This window comes from Leiobunum rupestre, chromosome 5, assembly GCF_980474605.1.
Source record: "Leiobunum rupestre chromosome 5, qqLeiRupe1.1.hap1, whole genome shotgun sequence".
Taxonomy (NCBI): Eukaryota; Metazoa; Arthropoda; class Arachnida; order Opiliones; family Sclerosomatidae; genus Leiobunum; species Leiobunum rupestre.
In genome coordinates, this window is record NC_143388.1 from 14724490 (window position 1) to 14750685 (window position 26196).

Below are 26196 nucleotides of genomic sequence, written 5' to 3' on the forward strand. Positions count from 1 at the left end.
GAACCGATTTACGTAAGGGATAACTTTTAAACAGCTTGTTTTTCATTTCCACGTAGTACTACCATTTTTTTTCATTTATTTTTGTAAGACTTAGATGCCGCCATCTGTTGATTGAAATCGAAAGTATTTATAATGGTAACTTTCAAAAATACAAATTTTTCACAATTTCTAATTACTTTTCAATTTAATTTAGGAAAATACTTTAAAGATAATGTTCGATTAATATTGAGTACCTTTTTATACCATTAATTATTAATGATTAAAATAACATAATATTTAAAAATAAATGAAATAATGTCAATGAAATGTATCAAATATGCTTTATTAATATATATTAAAAAATATTTATAATATTTTTAAAAGTAATGTTTAGACTATTTAATTACTATAATAATACTTACGAATAATGTTTTCCCGAAAAAAAAACAATTTAAACATGGATAATGATTAACCGTTACCGACCTCTACAAACGATTATTCGAACAAATGAAATCCGCCAGTAAAGTTAACATAAATGTAACGACTAAATCACCAACAAAAGTTGTGATAAATTTTTCGGGCAAATGAAATACGTTTTCGGACATACGATCCTGTTTTCCGGCATTCGGACAAATGATCATTCGGACATTTGTACCACCGTTCGGACTAATGACATTCGAACAAATGTACCCAAATCTTTGATTTAACTATTTGGATCTAAACCTCGGTCAGAAAAACCGTTCTTTAAAACTTGGTCAACAAATGCGTTGATGTTTCGTAAGATAATATAGAACTCCGTAACCTAGATTCGAATTCAGAGAGCTTTCAGATTTTATGTTCTGTAACGAAGCGATTACCCACTTCCGGCAAGTGACCTCCGAAAACTGGTCTCCATCAGTTTTCGGAGTTCCGGAAAGTAGTGGGTAACCGCTATTGACCACGTGCAAGGCAGTGAATAGAGCGTTCTATAAAATCGGCGTGGTGTGCTTTCCCCCTTTTGAGTTTCGGAGGAGGTGAAGGTTTGGCCGGTTTTTCGTGTGAGAGAAAAATATTTATCTGGCAAACCCGTAAGAAATTGATAGCAGTCGATATTTAGGTGTAGCGTAGTTGCTAGCCTAGGCTTCACTTATTTCCGGCTTTCCGCGCCGTTTTTCTTATTTTAAACGATTTTTTGTAATAAATGTATGATGGCAAATAAGCAAAATACTAGTCCCAAATTAATCATTGGGTTTAAAAAGAAACTTAGATCATGAAAAAATTCTTAACCCCAAACATACTTCAACACCTCCCACCTACAACTCCTATAAGGTACGTCTCTAAAATATTCATATAAAGACAGGACATAAGCCAAATTCTCTTAAACCAAAGAATAACAAATGTTGTTAGTCCTGCTGAACTAGCTCTATAGTCTGTTTGAAACGTTTGGCCGGTTTTGGGCCGATTTTATAGAACGCTCTATTCGAATCTAGGATACGAGGTTAATCTTGTGTGTGGCCAACTCGATTAGTTGACCAACAATGTTTGACAAAATGTTTTGCTGATACGTTATGACGGTTGCGGTTAAATATTAAATTTTATGCGGACTGTTTGTCGTTTAAGTTTATAATAAATATTAAAATAAGCGTGTTTCATCTCAAATTAATTGAAATGGTACGATATTAATTAAATTCTTATTTATTGAAGTAGTCACAATTTTATATAGTCGACTAAGCCGATTAAGCTAAGCGCTTGATTTGTAAGTCAATTGATTAAATATGAAAAGCCGACCGCGCTTCATTTTAATTTAATTGAATTGTTACTAACCCACTTCAGTGGGGTGGTGAAGTGGATAGCACTTTCGCTTCGCAGCAAGATGAGCCATGTTCGATCCCAGCTTGTGGCATTGGGTGAAAACTCCTACGCATTGTAACCCGGCCACCTGATTTAAAGGCAATAAAAGTAGGGCTGTGCGATTAGTGGTTTTAGGCAATCGAGTCGGTTATCGAGTATCGAATTTTTTTTCCATCGAATATTCGAATCGAGTAATATTGAAGTCGAGTAGAGTAATCGAGAACTTGAGTAAGGGGAAACTTTCTCTTAATCGAGTCGAGTAACTATTAAATAAAACTTCAGTAATATTTTTAACCAGTGGGGTTATCGAGTACTTGATTAGGAGCTGGTTTTATTCAATAAATTAATAAATTAAATTTAAAAGGAATTTAAAGTAACATTCAATGTTGAAAATATTCCTTTAATTTAATTGAACCACAGTTTCCACAACTTTGTAGGTACCGTTTATTGCCCCCCAAAAAGTTGCCAAAAACCCTCTTTGATCTTTGAAGCAACGAGGATAGAAAAAACCAATACTCGACGAGTTTAGAAAGCAGCTTATTCGAGTAATAAGGTACCCGAATATACAATTTTTTGGTACTTGGTAATCGACGATTATTCTCCAATTACTTATTCGAGTTTGAGTTCGAGTACTCGACCTCAAAAAAATGCCGAGTAATCGATGATGTTCGAATACTCGCACAGCCCTAATTAAAAGTCGCAAGATGGCTTGGTGTCTTGGGTATTAGCCTAGCTGATTATTATATTATTATTATTATATTAAAATACAGTCTGCGCAAGTGATATCTGCTACCAAACTCAAATAGTATCTATTTTCGAAAAACTGCTATAGATGGCGCCTTAATATTATATTCATGAATGAAATAGACTATTTTTGTAAGTTTATTTTTGATACGTTCAGACAGTTAAGTTTGTTCAAAAGTATAATTATGAACAGATAAGACCAAAAAAAAGTTTCTACAATTAGCAGGCTACTTAAAAGTAGTATTGTTCGTCGCATAAACGTTTCAAAAAATAAAGTAGAACAAACTAACGTATTTGATTCGTTGGATTAATATTGTTTTTAATCAGAGTTATTCCTATAATGTTTGTAGTAAAAAAAACAAAGGCAATTGATTAATAGTTGGTCTTCCGATCAAAATAAAATTGTTACACTTACCAAAATATTTATGCACGACCTATGAGGTTAACAAGTCAAATTTATCGATCCAAATTCTACTGATTTGGTATTAAATATTCACTATAAATGAACATGTTATGTGCTCGATCTAAATGTTGTAGTTAAAATTGTAAAAGCACGTTTTAAAAATGTGGAAATCAATAAATTGTGATTTATTTAGGGATGTACCGATATGGGGACAGCCGATATAATCGGCTTTTCGTGGCCGATAATATCGGACGATATATTGGCCGATATTAACAAAGTTATCTATCATAACAGTAGTGTATATTATAAAATCATTGTAAAAGACGGTTCAGTGCACTGTCATACCATTTTAGGCATAATACAATTTTGTTTTGCGTCAACGTTCACCGTCGAGGCGTTTTTACCATAGTGTTAGACTAATTATGTTACATATGATATTTTCTATCACAAATCTAATATCGTAGTTTTTTATTTGTTTACACTCGTAACAACCTGTCTAAAAAATGTATGACCTTGCTTCTGAAGTGTTGCGTACGTGGCTCGGCTAATCAAATCAAATACTACCATATGTAACATAATTACTAAAAATTGTGCCAAAAAGAACGTCTTCTCAATGAGACCTTGTTCACAGGATATAACGTAATTGACGTCACTTTCCAATCGATGACGGCTTTTTCGTCATCGAAACCAGGTCTGGCGGGTAGGGAAGGAAGTTAAACCGGTTTTGCGCGTAGTTCGTTGGTGATTTCTTTGGTGGCTGTGAAACAAGGTCTCATTGAAATGTTTAATATAGAGGCATACTTATGAGTCATTATGTTACATATGATATTACCATTAGTTAGTTAATCGATAATCTTCTTATTTTTAAATATTTTTCTAAAAATATCTTTCCAATACCGGTATCGGCCAATATCGGCTTCACTTAAGCCGATATTGGCCGATACCGATATTAGGAAAATAGGCCGATATATCGGTTACCAATATATCAGTACATCCCTAGTTTTATTTCGTATTATTTCGTGAAAATTTTCTAAAACGTTTTTGTTTGTTGATGAATTGCAGAGTTCCCCTGATGGAGGGAGTGGTCAAAGCCGGACGTCTCAACCGAACGGGCTCTCGTCTTCGGCGGCAACGCAGCCAGCAGGACTGGCAAGACTACAGTTCCTCGGACAACGAGGACGACGTCGAGCAGCATGTCGGCGGGGTCTATTACGCCGAAGAACACCAGTACGAGGATCCTAGGAACGCCATCGACCCTCGTGGCAAACACGTCCCTGGTAAGTCCGCTCTACTTTATCTTACTTTAAAACGACTGGGGACTGTCTCTTCTAAATGAAAGAGACAGCGTTGACACGTTGGTCGTTCTCTAGACAGTACTAGTCAAAGCCGGGCAACGCGGTATAGTTTGCGGGCCACTCTTCGCCATGAAACGCGTCGTGCGGTTGACGCGTACCAGGAAGTACTTTAAAATTCATTACTCGGAATAACCACGGGGAGTCGGGGCTTTCGAAAGCGGCCCATACGTTACCCATTGCCTAGCTTTCCTTTTCTCTCTATGGAGATCGTTCGATACGACTAAGACGCGATCCTCAGTTCGGTTGCGACTTCGACGGGTAGTAAGCCGTCGTATCACCATATCCTGGTATTGAAGGGGGGCCGCCAAGCGTTCTTTAATATTCGTCATATTTCAAAGTCGCCGAAAAGGAGCCTGCGAATTTCTCCGTCTGCCGGCGCTTTTTTCTTCCTCGCCAGGGAGAGAGGATAACGAAAAATTGAGCGAAACGATTTTCCCTTCTTCTTTATCTTTTCATAAATATGAATGCGATGCGGAAAATGACGATTTTTTATTTACTTTCGTATTCCTCTTCTCTTCCTTAGTTTTCTTGCCCCTTCTACTCTCTACCTGTCGGCTCTTACCATTCGAATGTCAATACTTCAACGCGTATACTTAAGGTCTTCCCTATTAATTATTCCTTTTTTAAGGCGTGTTTTTATCGAATACGAGTGCTAAGAAAATAAAGGAATCTTCTTTGATATTTTTCGAATCTTTAGTCTTATCATGTTTGACGTTTTTATCACTTTATACCAAAGTATTCTATAATAGTTATTTTTTAAAGGTTTAATTAAGGATTCACGGTATTTATTCTAATAATAATTTAACCTCGGAGAAGTTGGACGCTGGCTTTGATCCGGTAAAACCTCGATTAAAGGGCCACAGAATCAATTTTCATGTAATAGTCAGCTAGACAGTCTAGCTGAGTATTACATGAAAATTGATTCTGTGGCCAAGTCAGCTAGGCTAGTATCCAATTTACCACCATAGATCAAGGGCAGCTAGGCTAATAACCCAGTAACCACCATAGGTTCAAAACAGCTAGGCTAGTACCCAATGTACCACCGTAGGTCAAGGTCAGCTAGGATAATACCCAAGGTAAATAGGTCCAAGTCAGCTAGGCTATTATCGAAGGTACCACCATAGGTCCAAGAGAGCTAGGCTAATATCTAGTGTACCACCACAGGTCCCAATTAGCTAGGATAATACCCAAGGCACCACCATAGGCTCAAGTTAGTTAGGATAATACCCAAGGTACCACCATAGGTCCAAGTTAGCTAGGATAATACCCAAGGTACCACCATAGGTCCAAGTTAGCTAGGCTAATATCCAACGTAAAACCGTAAGCTCAAGTCAGCTAGCGGAAATTATTGCCGTTATTTTTAGGGAATTTCTCTATAGCCCTATTTCCTATACCGGAAACAAGCGCGAAAAACTGCTGTAATTCAAACGATTCTAAGTCCCTTTAAGTGGTAAAAATATAAATTGACGTAGTAACGTTCATCTTGTAAGACTTGTAATAATCTCTTTCTCCATCATCATACGCGTTGGCTGTCATCTTGACCAAATATTTTTCGTAAAACCATTTACATTAAAATATTTGCTTCAGAAAATGTCCGTAAAGAAACCTTTTTTTAAATAATAAATAATAATAAATAAAAAATAAAATATATTACTTTTTTAATTAATCACGAAAAAAATGAAAAGTAAACCTAAAATTGTTTTTCGTAAGTTTCGCGAAGAAAGTATATCCTGTCAGTTACACGACCTCTTGGATATTAATAATAATGAAAAAAATACCAGACTAGTTTTTTCCAAACAATTGTCGCCAAATTGTCTGCCAGAAAAATATGGTGGTAAAATGAGATTTCTGGGACCTCTGGCTGTGTTTTTTTTTGCTCGTTAAACTGGCCATTGGTCACTTTGAGGAAACAATTCCGGGTCATGGGACCCCAAAAGAGTTCATGACCTCCTACTAGCTTAATGAACATTATATTATCCTCCTCGGGCTTAATTCTTTCTATCCTAGGTCAACTATTTCAGTAGTTTTTATCTTCAATTGTTAGCTTTCTCTTCCACGCGGTCTAGGGTCGTGTTCCCACTAATGCTAGTTATTTTTAACTACATTTAATTCATTGTTCGATTAATTTAAACGTTTGTTATTGTTTTGTCTTGACACCATAACTCACGCTACGTTTCTCCAAAAAAGTTACTAAGGTGGCACATAAAATGAGTTTAAAATATTTTTTTAAATTTAAAAAACAACTTTTGTAAAATAAATTGTTTCAATTGTTGAAAAACTAAACAAACATTTTAAAATAATTTATTAAAATTTATAAAACCACTTATTGTTCAACAACTATGCCTAGTCGTCTAGTTTTTAAACAATTAAAAAAATTGTCAGTTTTAAAGAAGCTATGAGATACAGTCCTGTTTTAAGTTTTAAAGTGGAGGCTCTGAGGGTGCTTACTCTTTGATAATGAAGACAGTGGCGTAAATAAGGCCCCACAGACCTCATAATGCAGGAGGGCCACAGGGCGTCAGGGGGCCTCTAAATTACTATCAATATAGATACCGACTAAAACCCAGTAAAGAGTTTCGCGCGTGGGAGAGGGGGGTAGGTTGTCTTAGCTACGCCACTGAATGAAGAGGTTAAAGAGTAACGCTATAAATAGTATCATAAGTAACATAATAACAATAAGTATGACAATTAACGAGATTTACAACTACACTTTTTTTCATAGCTATTGCGTAATCAAGATGTTTTCTCAGCACAGAGCCCTCTAGTGTCTAAAATACGCGAGACTTCCGCTAAGCCGAAATAACTGGTTTCCGCTAGATTGGCGGAATATTAGGCTAAAGTGATAAAAATCAAAAACGTTTTTCTCGGCGCCACGAGCTCATGTTTTTTATCACGCGTGATACGCACGCGGGCTTCAAAACAAAGCCAAAGCCCCTCGCGACTCCAGAACGTGCTCTCCGATTTTAGGCTTAAATTTTTATCAAAAAGTAGTCATCCAGAACGGTTAGTCGCGAGTCCAAGTCACAGCTTGAAGAGAGTATCAGTGCCGAAAAACGGTTCGGTTAGAAAATTAGCATTAAAGCAATAGGAAGTGTCATACTTATAGTTATTATGTTACTTATGATAGTATCAACATAGCCAGTCTCCTTAAGTGTAATTAAATACTTCTGTATGAAGTGAAAAGGCATGTATCCCGCGATACGGTGTAAATTATCTAATGAATGTGAGGAAAAAAGAATTAAATACTTGGAACAGCGAGCATTCGATGCACCGGTATCTTTGACGTGCCAGTTCTCAAATTACTTGTGGCCACTGGGAAATGACGTGAGCTCACCAATGATTTTATTTAACTAGAATCTCCGACGTAACATTCGGTGGATGCGGTGAATACGGAGAAAGCGAGTTGGAATCGCATTTGGAACGCGGCGCACGGAATCATGAAAACTAATAATTCACCTGCGGGGCTCAACTCGGGTTTATTTATACACCTTCGACCCAAACTAATTTTGAGAAAGATAGAGAGCCTAGTTCGAACACGGAGCCGACATCCTTCGTGCTTACGAGCTTGGCCACGTTGTGTATCTTAAAACCCTTTTCATCATCACGTATATACACTGAAATGGGTGTCGCCATTTTGGGCTCACTAGGAACGTGTAAGCTTGAGCCTAACAAAATGGCGGTGCTGCCCGAAAATTGTCTATAATTGAACGGGATATTACCTAATAGTTATCTTAAAGGTATAGACTAGGTAAAGTATCCTCTATAATTTGTGGGAAAAGTATTGACTGAGCTCAAGTTAGTACCCGAAACTAGGTTTCTCGAACGTCATCGCATTTTCCTGTCACGTTTGCTTGGGCTTATTTTTATACTTTGTTTTCTTTGGTGTCTCCACTCCGCAATATGAGTCGCTTGCTCACCTAATTCTAAGTTGACCCGCAATATATAAGGCTCCCTGACAGGGTATGTCGTCTATTGTCTACATAAAAAAGCGTATGATAATGTACATTTAACCAACGAAATATTATAGTTAACTTTGATATTCTTTTAATATGAAATAAGTCATACCTTGACGCTTTATGCTGTATAAAGATGGCCTGACTGGATGTCCACCGTGTTTCGTATTTAATTCAGCCAAGGGATAGTTATTTAATTTAATTTACTACGGTAAATCGTTTAAGAGCGTCACCGGAAATTGCCGAAACGAGATAAATCAATTGCAACCATTGAATATAATAAGAAATCCAATTAAAAACATCTTCCAAAGTCTGCGATAATTTCTGGAAATCTTCCAACGTATGTGATAATTCACTGAAAATATCCCAACGCCTGTGATATAGCTCACTCGAAAGCTCCAGAGAGCTGTTAAAATTCATGGGAAATCTCCAGAGATCTGTGAAAATACTTTGGAAATCTCCAGAGATTTGTGAAAATTCACTGGAAATCTTTCAAGATATGTGATAATTCACTTGAAATCTCCAGAGATCTGTGATAATTAACTGGAAATCTCCAGAGATCTGTAAACATTCACTGGAAATCTTTCACGATCTGTGATAGTTCTCTGGAAATTTTCAGAGCTTTGTGAAAATTCACTGGAAATCTTTCAAGATCTGTGATAATTCACTAGAAATCTTCAGAGATCTGTGATAATTCACTATCAATCATTGAATATCATTGAACATCTCGCTTAATTAACTGGGAATCTCCTAACATCTGTGATGGTTCACTGTAAATCCCCGAACTTACTTAATAATTTTATAAAAATCGTTGCTATTATTGGATGAAAATCACTGAACGTCGAGCTGAACTGGAAATCGCCTAATATTTATCGAAAATTAGCAACAAGTTGCTTCCTCGATTTGAGAAACTTAAATTTGACGGTAATCTAGCCGCGAAAAATTACTTTGAGCTCCTTTTAATAATGAATTCGAAGTAAAGAAAGTTCTAGAACCATAGAGAAAAACCAAATGACTGAACCATCAAATTTAAATCGCAACAAAACAAAATAGAATTAGCGCTTGTCCCTGAGGGGGTGAGGGGAAACTATTTCCGGTGATATATGACCTTTACCTTCGGGCAGTAAAATCATCTACCTTTCGCGCGAGTCCGAAGAAGCGGCAAAGATAAAGTATGGGTAAGGGGTTTGCGGGAAAACTCAAAGTAAAATAACAATACGCGCACAGCGTTGAGCGCCAGTGGCCGCCGAAAGTCAGTTTGTATTTTCATCGGAGAAGCTGGTGCCCGTACAATAGAAGCGTTGAGCCCAAAGCGGGCCTGGGCGGGCCTGGGCCTGACGACGAACTCCTGCCGCGGGAGGTACTTTTAATTGCGGAAAAATAATGAAATGACAGGGAGCCCAATGGCTCGTTTGTCTGGAAGGCGCTCCGAGTTGACACATTAATTACGCTCTTCGACAATTCTAGCGTAGCGAGAGACCTCCCCACGGCTCTTTCGCTTCTGACAAGGTCCTCTCCCGGCCTTTTTAACCCGCGGAGGACGCTGCCTTTTACTCTTATCTGCCACCAGCTCCGGTGGACTTAGCCTGGCCACGGCCGTTCTGTCGGAAAGTATGAGTCCAGAAGCTCGCGTGGCCCTCATAATTGTCATCGCTAATATACCGCGCGTCTCCGACCTCGAGCTTCACTCTCTACTGGAGCATCCTGCCCGCTTTCGAAGCTTCTTCCTCTTGGAATCGCGACTGCCTTTTAGATGCTAATCGGCTCGAGAATGTCGAAGAAATTAGGCCCACGCGTTTATTGTTTCGGCGAAGTTCGCTATCAAGCGCGTTCGTACGCCAGCTCGAGTATGTCACCGTTTTCAAATGGCCCTTTCGACGACCCGTAGATGACGAATTTCTTTTAAATAGCCACTGCGTCCATAGTGATAATGATTTCCCTTTAGAAGCGTCGCTAGAAGTCGTTGGGTTATTTAACGGTTAAAGTGATAAATGGTATTTATATCAAATGACCAACAAATACTCACTAAAATGCCCCTATTTGGATCCAACTGGAATCAAGACATCCAGTTTGAGTTCCAATTATGTTTGGATCAAATCGTTTTGATCAAATCGGAATAAAGTTGAATCTCAGGCATTATAATTGGATCAAATCATTTTGATCAAATCGGAATAAAATTGAATCTCAGGCATTATAATTGGATCAAATCATTTTGATCAAATCATTTTATCAAATCGGAATAAAATTGAATCTCAGGCATTATAATTGGATCAAATTGTTCTCAACAAATCGGAATAAAGTTGAATCTCAGGCATTATAATTGTTTCAAATAGTTCTCAACAAATCGGAATAAAGTTGAATCTCAGGCATTATAATTGTTTCAAATAGTTCCCAACAAATCGGAATAAAGTTGAATCTCAGGCATTATAATTGTTTCAAATAGTTCTCAACAAATCGGAATAAAGTTGAATCTCAGGCATTATAATTGTTTCAAATAGTTCTCAACAAATCGGAATAAAGTTGAATCTCAGGCATTATAATTGTTTCAAATAGTTCTCAACAAATTGGAATAAAGTTGAATCTCAGGCATTATAATTGGATCAAATCACTTTGATCAAATCGGAATAAAGTTGAATCTCAGGAATTATACTTGGATCGAATCATTTGGAACAAATCGGAATAAAGTTGAATCTCGGGCATTATAATTGGATCAAATCATTTTGATCAAATCGGATTAAAGTTGAATCTCAGGCATTATAATTGGATCAAATCATTTTGAACAAATCGGAATAAAGTTGAATCTCAGGCATTATAATTGGATCTAATAATTTTGAACAAATCGGAATAAAGTTGAATCTCAGGCATTATAATTGGATCAAATCATTTTGATCAAATCGGAATAAAATTGAATCTCAGGCATTATAATTGGATCAAATTGTTCTCAACAAATCCGAATAAAGTTGAATCTCAGGCATTATAATTGTTTCAAATAGTTCTCAACAAATCGGAATAAAGTTGAATCTCCGGCATTATAATTGTTTCAAATAGTTCTCAACAAATCGGAATAAAGTTGAATCTCAGGCATTATAATTGTTTCAAATAGTTCTCAACAAATCGGAATAAAGTTGAATCTCAGGCATTATAATTGTTTCAAATAGTTCTCAACAAATCAGAATAAAGTTGAATCTCAGGCATTATAATTGGATCAAATCACTTTGATCAAATCGGAATAAAGTTGAATCTCAGGCATTATAATTGTTTCAAATAGTTCTCAACAAATCGGAATAAAGTTGAATCTCAGGCATTATAATTGTTTCAAATAGTTCTCAACAAATCGGAATAAAGTTGAATCTCAGGCATTATAATTGTTTCAAATAGTTCTCAACAAATCAGAATAAAGTTGAATTTCAGGCATTATAATTGGATCAAATCACTTTGATCAAATCGGAATAAAGTTGAATCTCAGGAATTATACTTGGATCGAATCATTTGGAACAAATCGGAATAAAGTTGAATCTCGGACATTATAATTGGATCAAATCATTTTGATCAAATCGGATTAAAGTTGAATCTCAGGCATTATAATTGGATCAAATCATTTTGAACAAATCGGAATAAAGTTGAATCTCAGGCATAATAATTGGATCAAGTAATTTTGAACAAATCGGAATAAAATTGAATCTCAGGCATTATAATTGGATCAAATCACTTTGATCAAATCGGAATAAAGTTCAATCTCAGGCATTATAATTGGATCTAATAATTTTGAACAAATCGGAATAAAGTTGAATCTCAGGCATAATAATTGGATCAAGTAATTTTGAACAAATCGGAATAAAATTGAATCTCAGGCATTATAATTGGATCAAATCACTTTGATCAAATCGGAATAAAGTTCAATCTCAGGCATTATAATTGGATCTAATAATTTTGAACAAATCGGAATAAAGTTGAATCTCAGGCATAATAATTGGATCAAGTAATTTTGAACAAATCGGAATAAAATTGAATCTCAGGCATTATAATTGGATCAAATCTGACTTATTTGGATTGTAATTTTAGATCAAAACAGAATTTTGGTATGACCAATTTTGAATATAATTTGAACCACCATTTTCAAAAGGAACAAATTAATGCAATATATCTCTTAGAATAAAGTTTTCTTTACCTTAGCAGGCACGAGGTTCTTATCAAGGGCGCAGGCCACCTGAATTGACTGGGTATTAGCCTAGCTGATTATTATTATTATTAACTGTGGAGCATATACCGCATGACGGCTCAAAATTTCGTAAATTAGTTCGCCTAAAATTTTAAAATTACCTTGTTGGAATATTAGTTATTAAAAAAGCAAATTATCCAAATGAAATAGCTATATCAAATCAATATCTTATGTATTCGATGCCCACTAACAACAACCAAATAACATTAGCAGTATATTTCCGCTATAACATATAATAACCTTCAACTCCACATGTAGTCCCTTCAACTCCACATGTAGTCCCTTCAACTCCACATGTAGTCCCTTCAACTCCACATGTAGTCCTTTCAACTCCACATGTAGTCCTTTCAACTCCACATGTAGTCCCTTCAACTCCACATGTAGTCCCTTCAACTCCACATGTAGTCCCTTCAACTCCACATGTAGTCCCTTCAACTCCACATGTAGTCCCTTCAACTCCACATGTAGTCCCTTCAACTCCACATGTAGTCCCTTCAACTCCACATGTAGTCCCTTCAACTCCACATGTAGTCCCTTAAACTCCACATGTAGTCCCTTCAACTCCACATGTAGTCCCTTCAACTCCACATGTAGTCCCTTCAACGCCACATGTAGTCCCTTCAACGCCACATGTAGTCCCTTCAACTCCACATGTAGTCCCTTCAACTCCACATGTAGTCCCTTCAACTCCACATGTAGTCCCTTCAACTCCACATGTAGTCCCTTCAACTCCACATGTAGTCCCTTCAACTCCACATGTAGTCCCTTCAACTCCACATGTAGTCCCTTCAACTCCACATGTAGTCCCTTCAACTCCACATGTAGTCCCTTCAACTCCACATGTAGTCCCTTCAACTCCACATGTAGTCCCTTCAACTCCACATGTAGTCCCTTCAACTCCACATGTAGTCCCTTCAACTCCACATGTAGTCCCTTCAACTCCACATGTAGTCCCTTCAACTCCACATGTAGTCCCTTCAACTCCACATGTAGTCCCTTCAACTCCACATGTAGTCCCTTCAACTCCACATGTAGTCCCTTCAACTCCACATGTAGTCCCTTCAACTCCACATGTAGTCCCTTCAACTCCACATGTAGTCCCTTCAACTCCACATGTAGTGCCTTCAACTCCACATGTAGTGCCTTCAACTCCACATGTAGTCCCTTCAACTCCACATGTAGTCCCTTCAACTCCACATGTAGTCCCTTCAACTCCACATGTAGTCCCTTCAACTCCACATGTAGTACCTTCAACTCCACATGTAGTACCTTCAACTCCACATGTAGTACCTTCAACTCCACATGTAGTACCTTCAACTCCACATGTAGTACCTTCAACTCCAATTGACGCGTAAAAGCAAACTGAATATTTTTCCTTTCACCGTATTTATGATATGACAGTTATGGGTTTTGAACTTTTACCTCCACCCGCATTACAACCTAAACAGACTCTCTAGCATGTGTAATTTTCTCTTTTCCGGGAGTAATCTGTTGGATAAGACGAAGGGTGCGTGAGCTCCTCTTGTGTCAATTTTTCTTCAGATTTGCGAAAGAAGTCTCCGTTTTTTTTCGCGCGCGTTTCTTCTGAGAATGGCGATCGGAAGCGTTTCTCTGATTCTCAAACACGAGCCGACCTCTTTTGAGAGACGCGAATAAACTAGAATGAAAGACTCGTATCCGTCGCTCTCTCTAGAGTGCGGGGGTTCTTTTGTGTGTATGTAAACCGTACGTTCAGGAAAATCTAATTCAATTTCTTTTTTTCATTCTCGCTGAGTCATTCGGTCGTCGTGATTTTCGAAAAGCTAAGCACACATAAATTTTTCCCCAAAATCCTCGGATTCGTTTCTAGTTAGCCGAGCCAATGTGCGGGGAAGGTAAAAATACGGAACATCAACTAACGGCCCTCTCGAAGGAGATTGTTACCTCGCGGAGTAGCGGCGAACGGCTGTTCTAACGAGAACTTTACAAAATTCACCTTTGAATTTACGGCTTGAGGGGCTTGTGGGAACGGATATTTGAAACAAGATGGATAAGTCGTAATATCAATTACTTAAGTGGAGTGGCGGAGTGGTTAGCACGTTCGCCTCGCACCAAGAGGAGCCGAGTTGGATCTCAGCTTGTGGTACTAGGTGAAAACTTGGAGCTACTCCTTCCGCGTTGAGTTTTCAAGTTCCGTGTCCACTGGAGAAAGGGTTTTTTCCCAATTTCTTCGGTTTCCCCTTCTCATAAAAACTAGTCTAGGTTAACGGTAATAGTAAGTGTAGGGAGTTGTTGGCTCGCGTGGCATGAAAGGCTTTCTACCACCCTCCTACGTGTTTAACCCGGTCACCTGTCTCCAGTCTTTAAAAGTCGCTAGATGACTTGGGCATTAAAAGGTCTTAAAAACTAAAATACTTTTGTAGGCCCTAAGACTATCGTAAACCTTAAAACATTCGTAGGTAGGCCTTAAAACATTCGTAGGCCCTCAAACTTTCCTAGACCCTCAAATCTTCGTAGACCCTAAAACCTTCTTAGTCCCTAAAACCTTCGTAGGTCCTAGGTAATGTCCCAAATGCCCCTCGCGGTAAATCCGACACAGGAACCGTCTTCTCGGCCATTTTGACTTATATGTATATAAATGTTAAATAGAACGGCTACGGAGCGGCTCTCATTTCCACTTACATCCCGAATGTATTAGTTTCGAGTAAAACGTCGGGGCTCAAAGTGAAATCCGGAAAATGTGGTGAAGAGTGGCGAAAAATTTTAGTGGAAATACATAGCTCTCGCTCGGAATTCGTAAGCTCTTTAAGTTAAGCCAATATTTACCGGCGAACGACGAAGCGCACGATGCAAAGGCGGTGAGGACACGGCACTCGCGGGGGGCTATAGTGAGTACAAGAAATTGATTCCGTTATTTGCTTCGTTCGTCTCGGGCCGTACGCTAAAAAGGCCAATACCGGGCTGTTAACCTTTTCAAACATTTTTCTGATCAGTTTCTCGTCTGCCTACAATCACTCGAAGCTTTACTCCGACGAAAAATACGCTTATAGATCAAAAGGAGAATCAGGAAATCTTAAAGGGAATACGCTAACATCCAAACTCGGCCTTTCGATCCAATAATAGGCTTACGTGATAGACTGCCTAGTCCCCGGAGGCCAAGACCCCCCCCCCACTTCGTCTCGTGATCGAATTCTACCCCCCCCCCCCCCCCGCCATCGAAAGCAAACCTCCACCTTTTCTTTGCCAATTGCGAGTGAGGGGTTTAAGAGGGGGGTTGAAATACCTGACGTGCCTAGGGCGGATTTCGGTAGGTGTAGCCCCCGACGCGTCACGCCAGAGATCTTCTCGGAGGCTTAACGGCGGAGCGTCGATAAATACCTAGGTTGGGTGCAGTCTTCGGTATTGACTTTAGATTGAACTAGCGGGATAAATTGCGTCGCTATTTCTATCCGTAGCGCCGACGGGCTGAAACGTCCGTTTAACGTGTCGCTAGCGTGATGCTATATTCACTTTTGTTTTAAGCTTGCCCGCGCCTGAAATATTCCATTTTTCTTGTATTATCGCTTTTTTCTTGCCTTCGCTTCTAATTATTTTTAGCCCTTGGCTTCGTTTTTGACCGGAATATTTTTTGTTCCCGGCTTCTCTGGAATCAAATGGTTCGTCACGTGATCCTGGCGCCTTTTTTGATCTGACATTTCCTTTGTGTTTTTGAAGAGCGCCCTTTCCTACCGTTTCCCCAAGCGGACGCCATTCGTTTAGTTATTAAAGAGAGGATGTAGGTGGGCGCGGGTTGAAAATTACGTGAATGCCTTATTAAGTTCTCTACTTCTTCCCTGCCCCCCCCCCAATCCCTGCCCCCTCTCGGAATTAAAATGCGCGCAACAACGTCAAAGATGAATTGGAAAATTTTGTTAATTTAATTGGAGTGGCTAACAACTTTATGCTCGAGCCTCGATGTTATTCCTTTGTCAAGGTTAAAACTTGAGGCACGTACTTCAGGTAGGGGTTTTTGGTTGGTTAAGTTGTGGGGTCGGAGGTTACCAGAGGTAGTACACGCATTCCATTACCACAATAATCATTATTAAGTAAGGGTTAATTTCATATTTTGACCACAATATAAGATTTTAACAGTGGTTTGAAAAAAAAGTGATTTTTTTCCTCGATTGGGTAATAATAACACGATTGGATAGTATTACCACACGATTGGATAATATTACCACACGATTGGATAGTATTACCACGATTGGATAGTATTACCACGATTGGATAGTATTACCACACGATTGGATAATATTACCACACGATTGGATAGTATTACCACGATTGGATAGTATTACCACGATTGGATAGTATTACCACGATTTCATTATGTCACCGCGATTGGATAATATTACCACGATTGGATTATATTACCACGATTGGATAATATTACCACGATTGGATAATAGTCACAATTTAATATTGTAACAACTATTTCGTATTATGTTACCACAATTTGATAATTGTAACCACGATTTTATCATTTTATCCCAGATTTGATCGTATGAACCGCAATTTGATCATTACAACCAAGATTTTATAATTTGAATCCAGATTTGATAATTTGAATCCAGATTTGATAATTTTAACCAAGATTTGATAATTTTAACCAAGATTTGATAATTTTAACCAGGATTTGATAATTTTAACCAGGATTTGATAATTTTAACCAGGATTTGATAATTTTAACCAAGATTTGATAATTTTGACCAAGATTTGATAATTTTGACCAAGATTTGATAATTTTGACCAAGATTTGATAATTTGAACCACGATTTGATCCTTTGAACCAAGATTTGATCCTTTGAACCAAGATTTGATCCTTTGAACCAACATTTGATCCTTTGAACCAAGATTTGATAATTTGAACCACAATTTGATAATTTGAACCACAATTTGATAATTTGAACCAATTGTTTATCATTTTAACCACGATTAAATGTCTTACTGCGATTTATTTCTTTAGCCATATAGTCAACTCCATTAAACTATTCAATGAACGTACTGTTTCGTCGTACGTGATACAGTCGGCAAATCGAAACCGGAAGCAAATTAGCCTCTTAATCCCATTAATCATTTAGTGCTTCATTAATTTTAATAATGTAGCCAATGTTTTGTACATTTCCAGTGACCTACAACTGGAAATTTAATTAACAGTGGAATATATTCTTCATAGAACTCTTCTCTCAAAATGGAGCAAGAAGTCTCGTTAACACGAGGAGTAGGACATTTACCAAAATCCCGTACACTTTGTCTAAAATCGCCAAATCTTTAAACTCTTTCTATCGTAAATTAACATTGAAATCCCAAAATCACTTCAAAAAGTAATGATAAAATCGCCAAAATCTCTACGAAATCCCAAAATCCCGTACAAAATAATGGCAAGTGTCCGACCCCTCGCGTTAACGCGTAAAGAATCGTGATTAGAGACGTGTTTGTTATCGAGCTATAGTGATGTAAAATACCCGGGTATTTATAACGCAGGGTAAATACCTTAGGTACTTACCCGGGTAAATACCCAAAATACAAAAATACCCAGGTGTTTATAAACACCATTAATTTCTTTGTTAATTTTTTTTAATTTATTGAATTAAGAGTACGGTAATTGAAAAACACACAAACACATCAACTTATGCTCATATTAAATTTAATTATTGTTTCTTACTTTTTTGAAAGTTTTACGTAGTAACAATAACATATATGATATAACTATTAAATATCATTTATTCATTTTCTGGACGATCTCTGCTGCCCCTGGCTCTCCTCAGACTCCTCATCATGACTATTTTATTAGCAGACCTAACACTAACAGTAACGTGAGCAATTAAGGATTTTATTCATTTCATTTGGGCCATTAAAACATTTCCTAATATGCTTTGTCATTTTGTTGACATTAGAATTTTTGTACTACTAACAGTAATATTTGAATACAACACCATCATTTTATCTTTGAATAACTCCCAGGCTAGAAATAAAATAGACAAAAATAAAACTGCATTTAAAAAAGGTAGTTTGCCCAAAAATGCCCTACCTAATAAGCCCAAACAAAGCAAAAGATGTTGACAAGGAGGATAACCGATAGTACCACTCCACCCGATACTAACTGACGCCCCATTCATAAAAAGCCTAGTTTTGGGTATTAACCCGGGCATGGGGTAAATACCTACTTAAAAATACCCTACCCTCTGGGTATTTACCCGACTTACATCACAATTGAGCTACGGGTATCGATAATTTAGTTTAAAATAAACGGTGTAGTTTCGCGTAATACTTCAAATGAATTCCTTTCACTGAATTATTCCTCAGTGCAATTAGACTCGGATAAAGTGGAACTTACTTAAATGAATGGAACTTGAAAAAAAAAATCCGTTCCATATACTTTTTGTCGGTGAAAAGTGAACTTAAAAAAGTGGAAAAAGGAGGAAATAGAGGGCGTTCTATACCTATGAAAGAATTCGAGTAATTTCACTAATAAGCCCGTAATTAGCGTGCACGGAAAAGGCGCTTCAAATTTTAATGAGCTCAAAAAGCCTTTGAAGAAGCGGAGAACTCCCTTTGTTTCCGTTCTGCACTCGCTTTGCTCTCTACGCGACCTCGTTGTACCCTCCGAGCCACCACGGGACTGCTGATGCCCTGTAAGAGAAAAGGCTTATTCTGAAAAAGCTCTCATTCCTACTTTAAAGTGCTTTTACTCCTTTATTAGGGACCATAATCCTACTATATCGGTGATTTCCCCCCTGGCAGTTAAAATGAGCTATTAATAAGTTAGAAATGAAGTGGTTTATTATAAAGAATTTTTTTAGTAGATTTTTATATGGGGGGGAAAGGCTTTTAAATTGAGTATATATATTTTTTCAAATCTCTTCGGCCAATAATGACTTGAACTGTTTATCTAAATCTAATTTCGATAGGCCTATTTGAATTCCTGATATTAGCTACTATCAATTGTTTTAACCATTGATGTTGTATTGACATTTTTGTTATTTCGTGTTCTACCTTGGCGGTTTTTCAAAATACGTTTTTGGCAAAATTTAATGCCAAATTATACATTTTTCATTAACAAATAAAATGGTAATTCAGGAAACATTTTGATTGATTCCTTGGAAACTGAACTAGTACACTCAGTTAAAACCTTATAAAATATTTTATAATAATATGAATAATCAGCTAGGCAAATACCCATAGCACCACCTAAGGCGACTTCTAATGTCATTAACTCAAGTGGGTGGGGTTTAATGCGTAGTAGGTTGGTGGAAAGCCCGTCATACCACACGAGCCAACAGCTCCCTACACTGAACTATGGCAATAGATTTAGAGGAATCGTATTTAAGTTATTAGTGGGAAAATCTGTTTAAATATATTTGATGTATTTTTAGGCTTATATTTTGACCAGACAAAATTTGTAAATTTTCTGCTGTTCATTTTATTCTCCAAAGAAATGGATTATATCGTTCTTAATGGAATACGTACTTAGGTTTTTATTGAGGAAAACTGCTACCCGTAACCCGGTTCGGAAATATCAAATTTATTTATTTCGAGAAATGGCGAAATAGGATGCTTTCCTTCAAATGTTTGGTTCGAAATATTCTTTCGTCAAATATATATGCACGTCATAGCAAAAACTCCAGTTTTAAGGAATTTTTTTATATGGCCTTTATCCGTATCGATTGATTTTATTCATATAAAAATGCGGCTGAAAAAGATTTTTTATTGAAAAGACTATCGTTCGTGAAACTAAAATATTCCTTAACTAAATTGAGATTCGATATTCCCAGATTTATCTATATATGCGCTATAGGAAAAATACATTCAATTTTTATTGTCGCTGAATATTTTCTAAAGGAATTTAGTTTTAAAACTTTGTACTGTGTATGTGTAAACGTATTTTATCATATTAATATTTCGAAATAAGAATTAAAGTTAACAAACCCCATAATGATCCTGGCAGCTAGGAGCAACAAACACAAGGAGAACGCGGCTAGCCTTTAAACACGCTAACACAGTGTTGTGTACAAATTTCATTGGACGAGCATTTACGCTGAGCGTTTTACGGAAAGGGGGAAGACAATTTTGGAATTTTCCCCTTCCGACGGCAGTAGGCGTTAAAGTGTCTAACCAATGAAAACTGTACGCAAGAAAATGCACGAATTTTGTCGGGTTGCGTTCTCCGTATGTAGGGTGCTGTGTTTATTACTCCTAGCTTGTAGTGCGTTTGAAATTTTTACGATTTTTTTTTATCAAACGTAGCAATTCTTGAATTCAGAGATTTTTTAGAAAACATTTGTTTAGTGAGGAAGAACGTTTTAATGCTTAAATTTCAGCAACATTTAAAAATATTTCCAGGTTTTGGAAACGACATTTCAATTAGAAAGTTGTAGGAAAAACATTTTAAATAAAATTTGTTGTATCAAAAAGACCATGAGACCTATATTTCATTTATATGAAAACTCCAGTTGGTACTAGAAGGCCCGTACGTTTGTAAATAAATTGATCAAAATTACTTTTTTACAGTAATTTTTATTGGAACCAAAGATGACAACATTTAATGAAATCACAAATCCTAAATTGACAAATGTAATGTTGGGTAAAACTTTCGTATGGTGTGATAAAAATAAATAGTTAGCCATAAACATCTACGTTTTGAAAAGTCAAACAAAAGTAAGGGACAATCTGCTTAAAGGAATCGAATCTTTTAGCTTTTTAGAAATGAAGAAGCAAACGAGTTAGATGACATACCTTAGGCATATTTCATACGTATCGGGATCAGCAGGACAGTGCGCCAGCACATCGAGCTCGTGATGTTGCGGAGTGTCTTAACGCAGCGTTCCTTCAGTGATGGATTGGAATACTTCACCGCGTTCGATGGCCTTCATGGCTCCATACAGACATAACACTGCTCGAACTCTGAATGTAGATCACGTATAGCAAAACCGCAGTCTCTTACCTGGATGACTTACACTAGAGAATCGTTGAAGCTTGCTGTCTTGTAACTGTCGATATGATCAAGTGTCGAGATATAATTTATCGGGCATGGTCCTTATTGCATCAAACGGATGTATTATCGAAACGTACTTGAAACTTTAAGAAATTGTGATTTAATATCGTTTTTATTTAAACGTTTTCTCTTTAATAATAATAATAATATTTATTTCGCAAAGAAAAACCAATGCAGGCAACCACGGAGGCAAAGCCTTTACAGGGTGGTTACCAGGACGATACACAACACATAGTAATATAAATACAAATCAAAACACCTAAAAAATGAACTAAACAAAATTAAAATTAAAATTAAATTAAATTAAGAATTTTGACTGATCCAAAGCGCAAATAGAAATTCCGAAACCAGGGAACGAAACTGGGAAACAGATAGGCAAGTGGAATTTTCCCGGATGTCATCGGGCAAACTGTTCCAGGTTCGAGCAGTTCTGAAGAAAAACGAATTTTCTAACGCCAGGCATCTAGCAAACTTTATATAGTAAGTAGGGAGTGTCCGCCTGGAAATCAATGTCAGATGTTCACCGTGATCGAGAGTCGTAGACTTTACGAACTTGAAGAACGTAATCAAATCTGAAACATCCCTTCGAAAAGATAGAGCTAAAAGATGGAGAGTTACGAGGCGCTGTTCATAAGGAATATGGCCAGGTGAATTAGATCGTGGAGTTTGCAGGACGAATCGAGTGAAGTTACGCTGTATACCTTCCAACGATGTAATATCTTGCTTGAGGTAAGGATTCCAAACAGGAGACGCGAAATCAAGGACTGGCAGGCACATCGAACGAAATAGAGTGGTAGAAGCGCGCGTAAAACCAGTTGTTCTTCGAATAAGGCCACATAGTCGACGGGCTCAATTTCCAATGTAACGAATATGGGACGACCATTTCAGATCTCTGGAAACAACGACTCCGAGAATTTTCAAATTGTGTACACGAGCTAGTGGGACGTTGTTTATCTTGGGGCTTTCTTGTTCGTATATCAATAAAAAACTTATCCCACCGAATCAAATCTCTCATTCAAACTTTTTATGTACCACCTACCAATGAAAAGGGTAAAAAAACGATAATCGTTAAAATATTTTACTTTTTATGAAATTAAGAAATTAGACTTTATCCGGCCTAATGAATGTACCTTAAATTTTGAAAACTTCACTTTTATAGTTTATGATTAAATTATCCTATCTGAGAAATTGCAGAAATCCAAAGATTGGCATTTATGTGTCATCTTTTTTCTGATACTTCATCATATTTAAGGAATTGTTACTTGAACTATTATATATTTGATCGAAACTCACATCACTTAATCCCTCTTCATCTAACGATGGATACAAAAAGGACTTCGAAAGTAGTTGATTTTAATTTACCAAATAAATCGTCTTGGTCATAATTAGAGCTTGGGGTTTGGATAAGAAATATCCGTTTTATTTGTTTTTATCCATAACCGAAAATTATCCGAACAAACACTTTTTTTTCGCATATTAAATCGTTTTATAACCGCGAATAATATCCATAAATAAACAGTTAACCGAAATTTTTATGAATAATCGAAAATTTGGCGGTAAATTTAACTGTTTCGTCGAGCGCTAGCCATAATAGTATAATATACAAAATATATGCTTTATTTCCAATCCAGTCCCCACCTCAAATAGAAGGGAAAGCCCTCAGTGGTCGACCGATAATGTACGCCATAAAAATAATCTTTTTGGACATTTATTCTCCTGTTTGTCATAAATCGGTTGGCCGCGGTCGGCTTCTACCATTTCGCGCGTAAACTACCCCTCGCCAGGAGCTGGCAATTACAAAAATTGCATATTTAGTTCACGGGGGGTCGGTTCACGTACGTACGCTTGTCATAGTTCGAATGCACCGTCAACTTTAAACGCGCTTCTTGCTTAGACAGTGGCTCGTTTTTTGAAGCATCCAAAGACGTTTTGTCTGGCCTTTTCATTGAGGAAAGCGGGGAAGGTTCCGCTATTAGATTTGGGCATTAGTACTGTCAGTTTTCTCTCTAGCTCCGATAGTTTCCAGCCAAGCATTTATTGCATTATCCTCTGTCACTCGCTATTATATCGGCTCCAGCAAACCGCGCTATTCTTCCCGCGAAGTTGGCTCCGAACCAAGCGATAGCCTTCTCGAGCGTAAAGTATTTTCTGGTCGGGAAACGCCGGAGGTTTCATTCCGAGCCTCTACCACTTTCCGACTAGCCGTGAAAACTAAAGCGCTAGATTTTTTTAAGCGAATATGGTTAACTTTGTAAACTTGAAACGTTTTACTTGTGGGATTTTGGCAAGGAGCCTATAGCGACGCTGCTAGATGGAATTCTTTGAGGCCCTTTATGCCTACCGCTTATCTATTCTTAGATACGTCGAAATATCCCGGATTCTACTATTTGTATCTTTCAGTTCTTGGTACTCGCATCTTTTATAAAACTAGTCCCTTTCGTTATAAATTTGACATTTTGAAAACGCACTGTTGAAGGATTAGTACGTCACTGTAAGGTAATAGATTTCAAATCAAATAAAGCTAAGTAATGCTTGGAAATATTTATAAATTTAATAATAACAATAGTTGATTTTATAAAATAAAAAGTGGTCTTGCCCAACTTGTTAAAATGTTGCTCTTACGTCACAAGACCCAGCTTTATTAGTGTATTCCTCGCACGAGCGATTTGCACGCGCTCTAGAAAAAGCTATATTCCTCGCGACTGTAGCGCGCGCTCGTAGGCTTGTCAAAGTAAGAGACTGTGACGTAAGAGCAACATTTCAACAAGAAGGCCACGTTACTTTATAAAAAGAACTATTATTGAATGTAACGAGACTAGCATTCCAAATAATAGCGTGTTATTTGGTTTTAATGTATTGTGTCAAGAACCCATATAGACGTACTAAGAACACGTAATCATAGCTTAAGCTCGTCGTGGTGCCTCCTAATCTATATTTTCAAAATAAGCCCCGCCTTTTTATATTTTCCGCCTGTAGTAACTTAAGTAACCAAAAAATAAGCAGTCTAAGAACTACTTAAACTAACTAAAAACCTACTTAAAAACCACTTAAAACCAACTCTAATTTCGCTTAATTTAGGACACTTAAAGCCAACTTTGAGCCAACTTGAAACTTAATAACAACAACTTAAAGGCAACTTGAAACCAACTTAAAAATAATATGTAATTTTCTGTATTTGTAAGGGTTCGCGCCTTCTTCTTAGAAGTAACAATAATGGAAGAAGACTCAATAGCTCCGTCTCTTTAAAAAAAATCGATTAGGAGGCGATCCAGCAAAATTTCCTTTCCTATGTTCTTGGTACGTCTATGGGTTCTTGATTGTGTTTATTTATCAATAACAATTCACTGACTTTGGTAAAGTAAATAGATATTTTTTATATTTTGCGAGGTGTTTTACGGATAAAATACTAAATCATTAGCCAAATTTCTATATCCATAGAAACATATATCTTGAGCATCACGTAATAATATGTAATACAACTAGATAAGCTATTCAAATTATTTAGATCAGCGTTTACCTAAACGGATAAAGGTGGTTAATAAGGGCTTGTTCAATTTTCATTTATAGTTTGTGAACGTAAAAATTAATAATATCAGAGGGTTATGGCAAAAATTGTTTATAATTGGTTTTGAAAGTTTTTGTTAGAGTGTAAAAGAGCTGAAAATAATAAAGCTATAACGAAAAAAGCTTACTGAAATGGCTAGGCTATCGATGGCTTAATAATTTCAACTAGAGTTTGAACACGTACATTTGATCAAAAACAAACACCTCCAAGCCATCAAACTTAAGCTTGTTTGAACGTAGATTTCCTATTTATACAATTCGATCAAATGTCACGTTTTCGGTTGGAAAGAGTTGAAACGAGCCCAGTCTAAACGTACACTTTCCAAATAAGTTGACGCCGACCAATCGGGGCCTGAAGGCTGAATCCAATCCTTTTACCGAACTTACCTCTCTCCTAGGTTCGTTTGTTCTGTAAGGTGAAAATTTAGTTCGGATTTCCTTAGGAGTAGCAACTGATAATTGCGATGGTCACCTTTAGATTGTAACGAAATGAAGGTCTAGTAGGCACAGTGTCGCCTTCTTTGTTCGGTTTCGGTCGTATTTTCGGATTGGGTTTCGCTGTAAGGGTAAAGAGAGAGGGGTGAGAACCGGGATTTTGGCTCGATTTGAAGAAGCGGCTAATCATACATTGATTGGAATGAGACTTACACGTTTCCTAATTAATCTGTAAAGAAACTTATTCTTGACTCGTTAAAACTAGCACTTCTTACAGTCCAATTGAAATGCACCATTTGTACCACAGTTCGATCAATGATTCTACGCTCGGATAAACATATAACTTATGATATTTTAATCATGATATCAAGAACACTTAAATCTGTCTTTGTCTTAATGTTACGTTCTGTTGAAGCTGAAATATATTTCTAGTGCCTCAAATTCGTTCTGGAGAGTCACTACTTAAAGCGAAAGTATTTTTTACGAAACATATGTCGAGGAGATGAAACTATGGTACGTCTGGGGTCACTCCAAAAAGTTTAAGTCAGGCAAAGGGTGGTTCAGGTTACAGAAGTTAGATTTGACGACTATTTTCCGGGACCATGGATTTTCTTTTTGGGAAAAATTTACTCTCTTAAATTAGGCTTGAGTTGGCCAAATTAAGTGCAATTCCATTTGGTCTGACCGTGGTGTTATCAGTG

At 37.1% G+C, this 26196-nt stretch overlaps 1 protein-coding gene across 5 annotated transcripts in view; it reads left to right on the forward strand.

The window, feature by feature from the left end:
- Nucleotides 1–26196, forward strand: part of LOC149943621 (teneurin-m-like) — a 280977-nt gene that overhangs the window by 118048 nt on the left and 136733 nt on the right. For 3 of the 5 annotated variants that reach the window (XM_090175899.1, XM_090175900.1, XM_090175902.1), the window contains exon 3: nucleotides 4019–4233. In XM_090175899.1, coding sequence (XP_090032025.1) covers nucleotides 4029–4233 — 205 coding nt within the window. In that variant the 5' untranslated portion in view covers nucleotides 4019–4028. Of the gene's footprint in view, nucleotides 1–4018; nucleotides 4234–23918; nucleotides 23993–26196 lie in introns of those variants that run through there. The other 2 variants (XM_090175901.1, XM_090175903.1) reach the window with 2 other exon arrangements.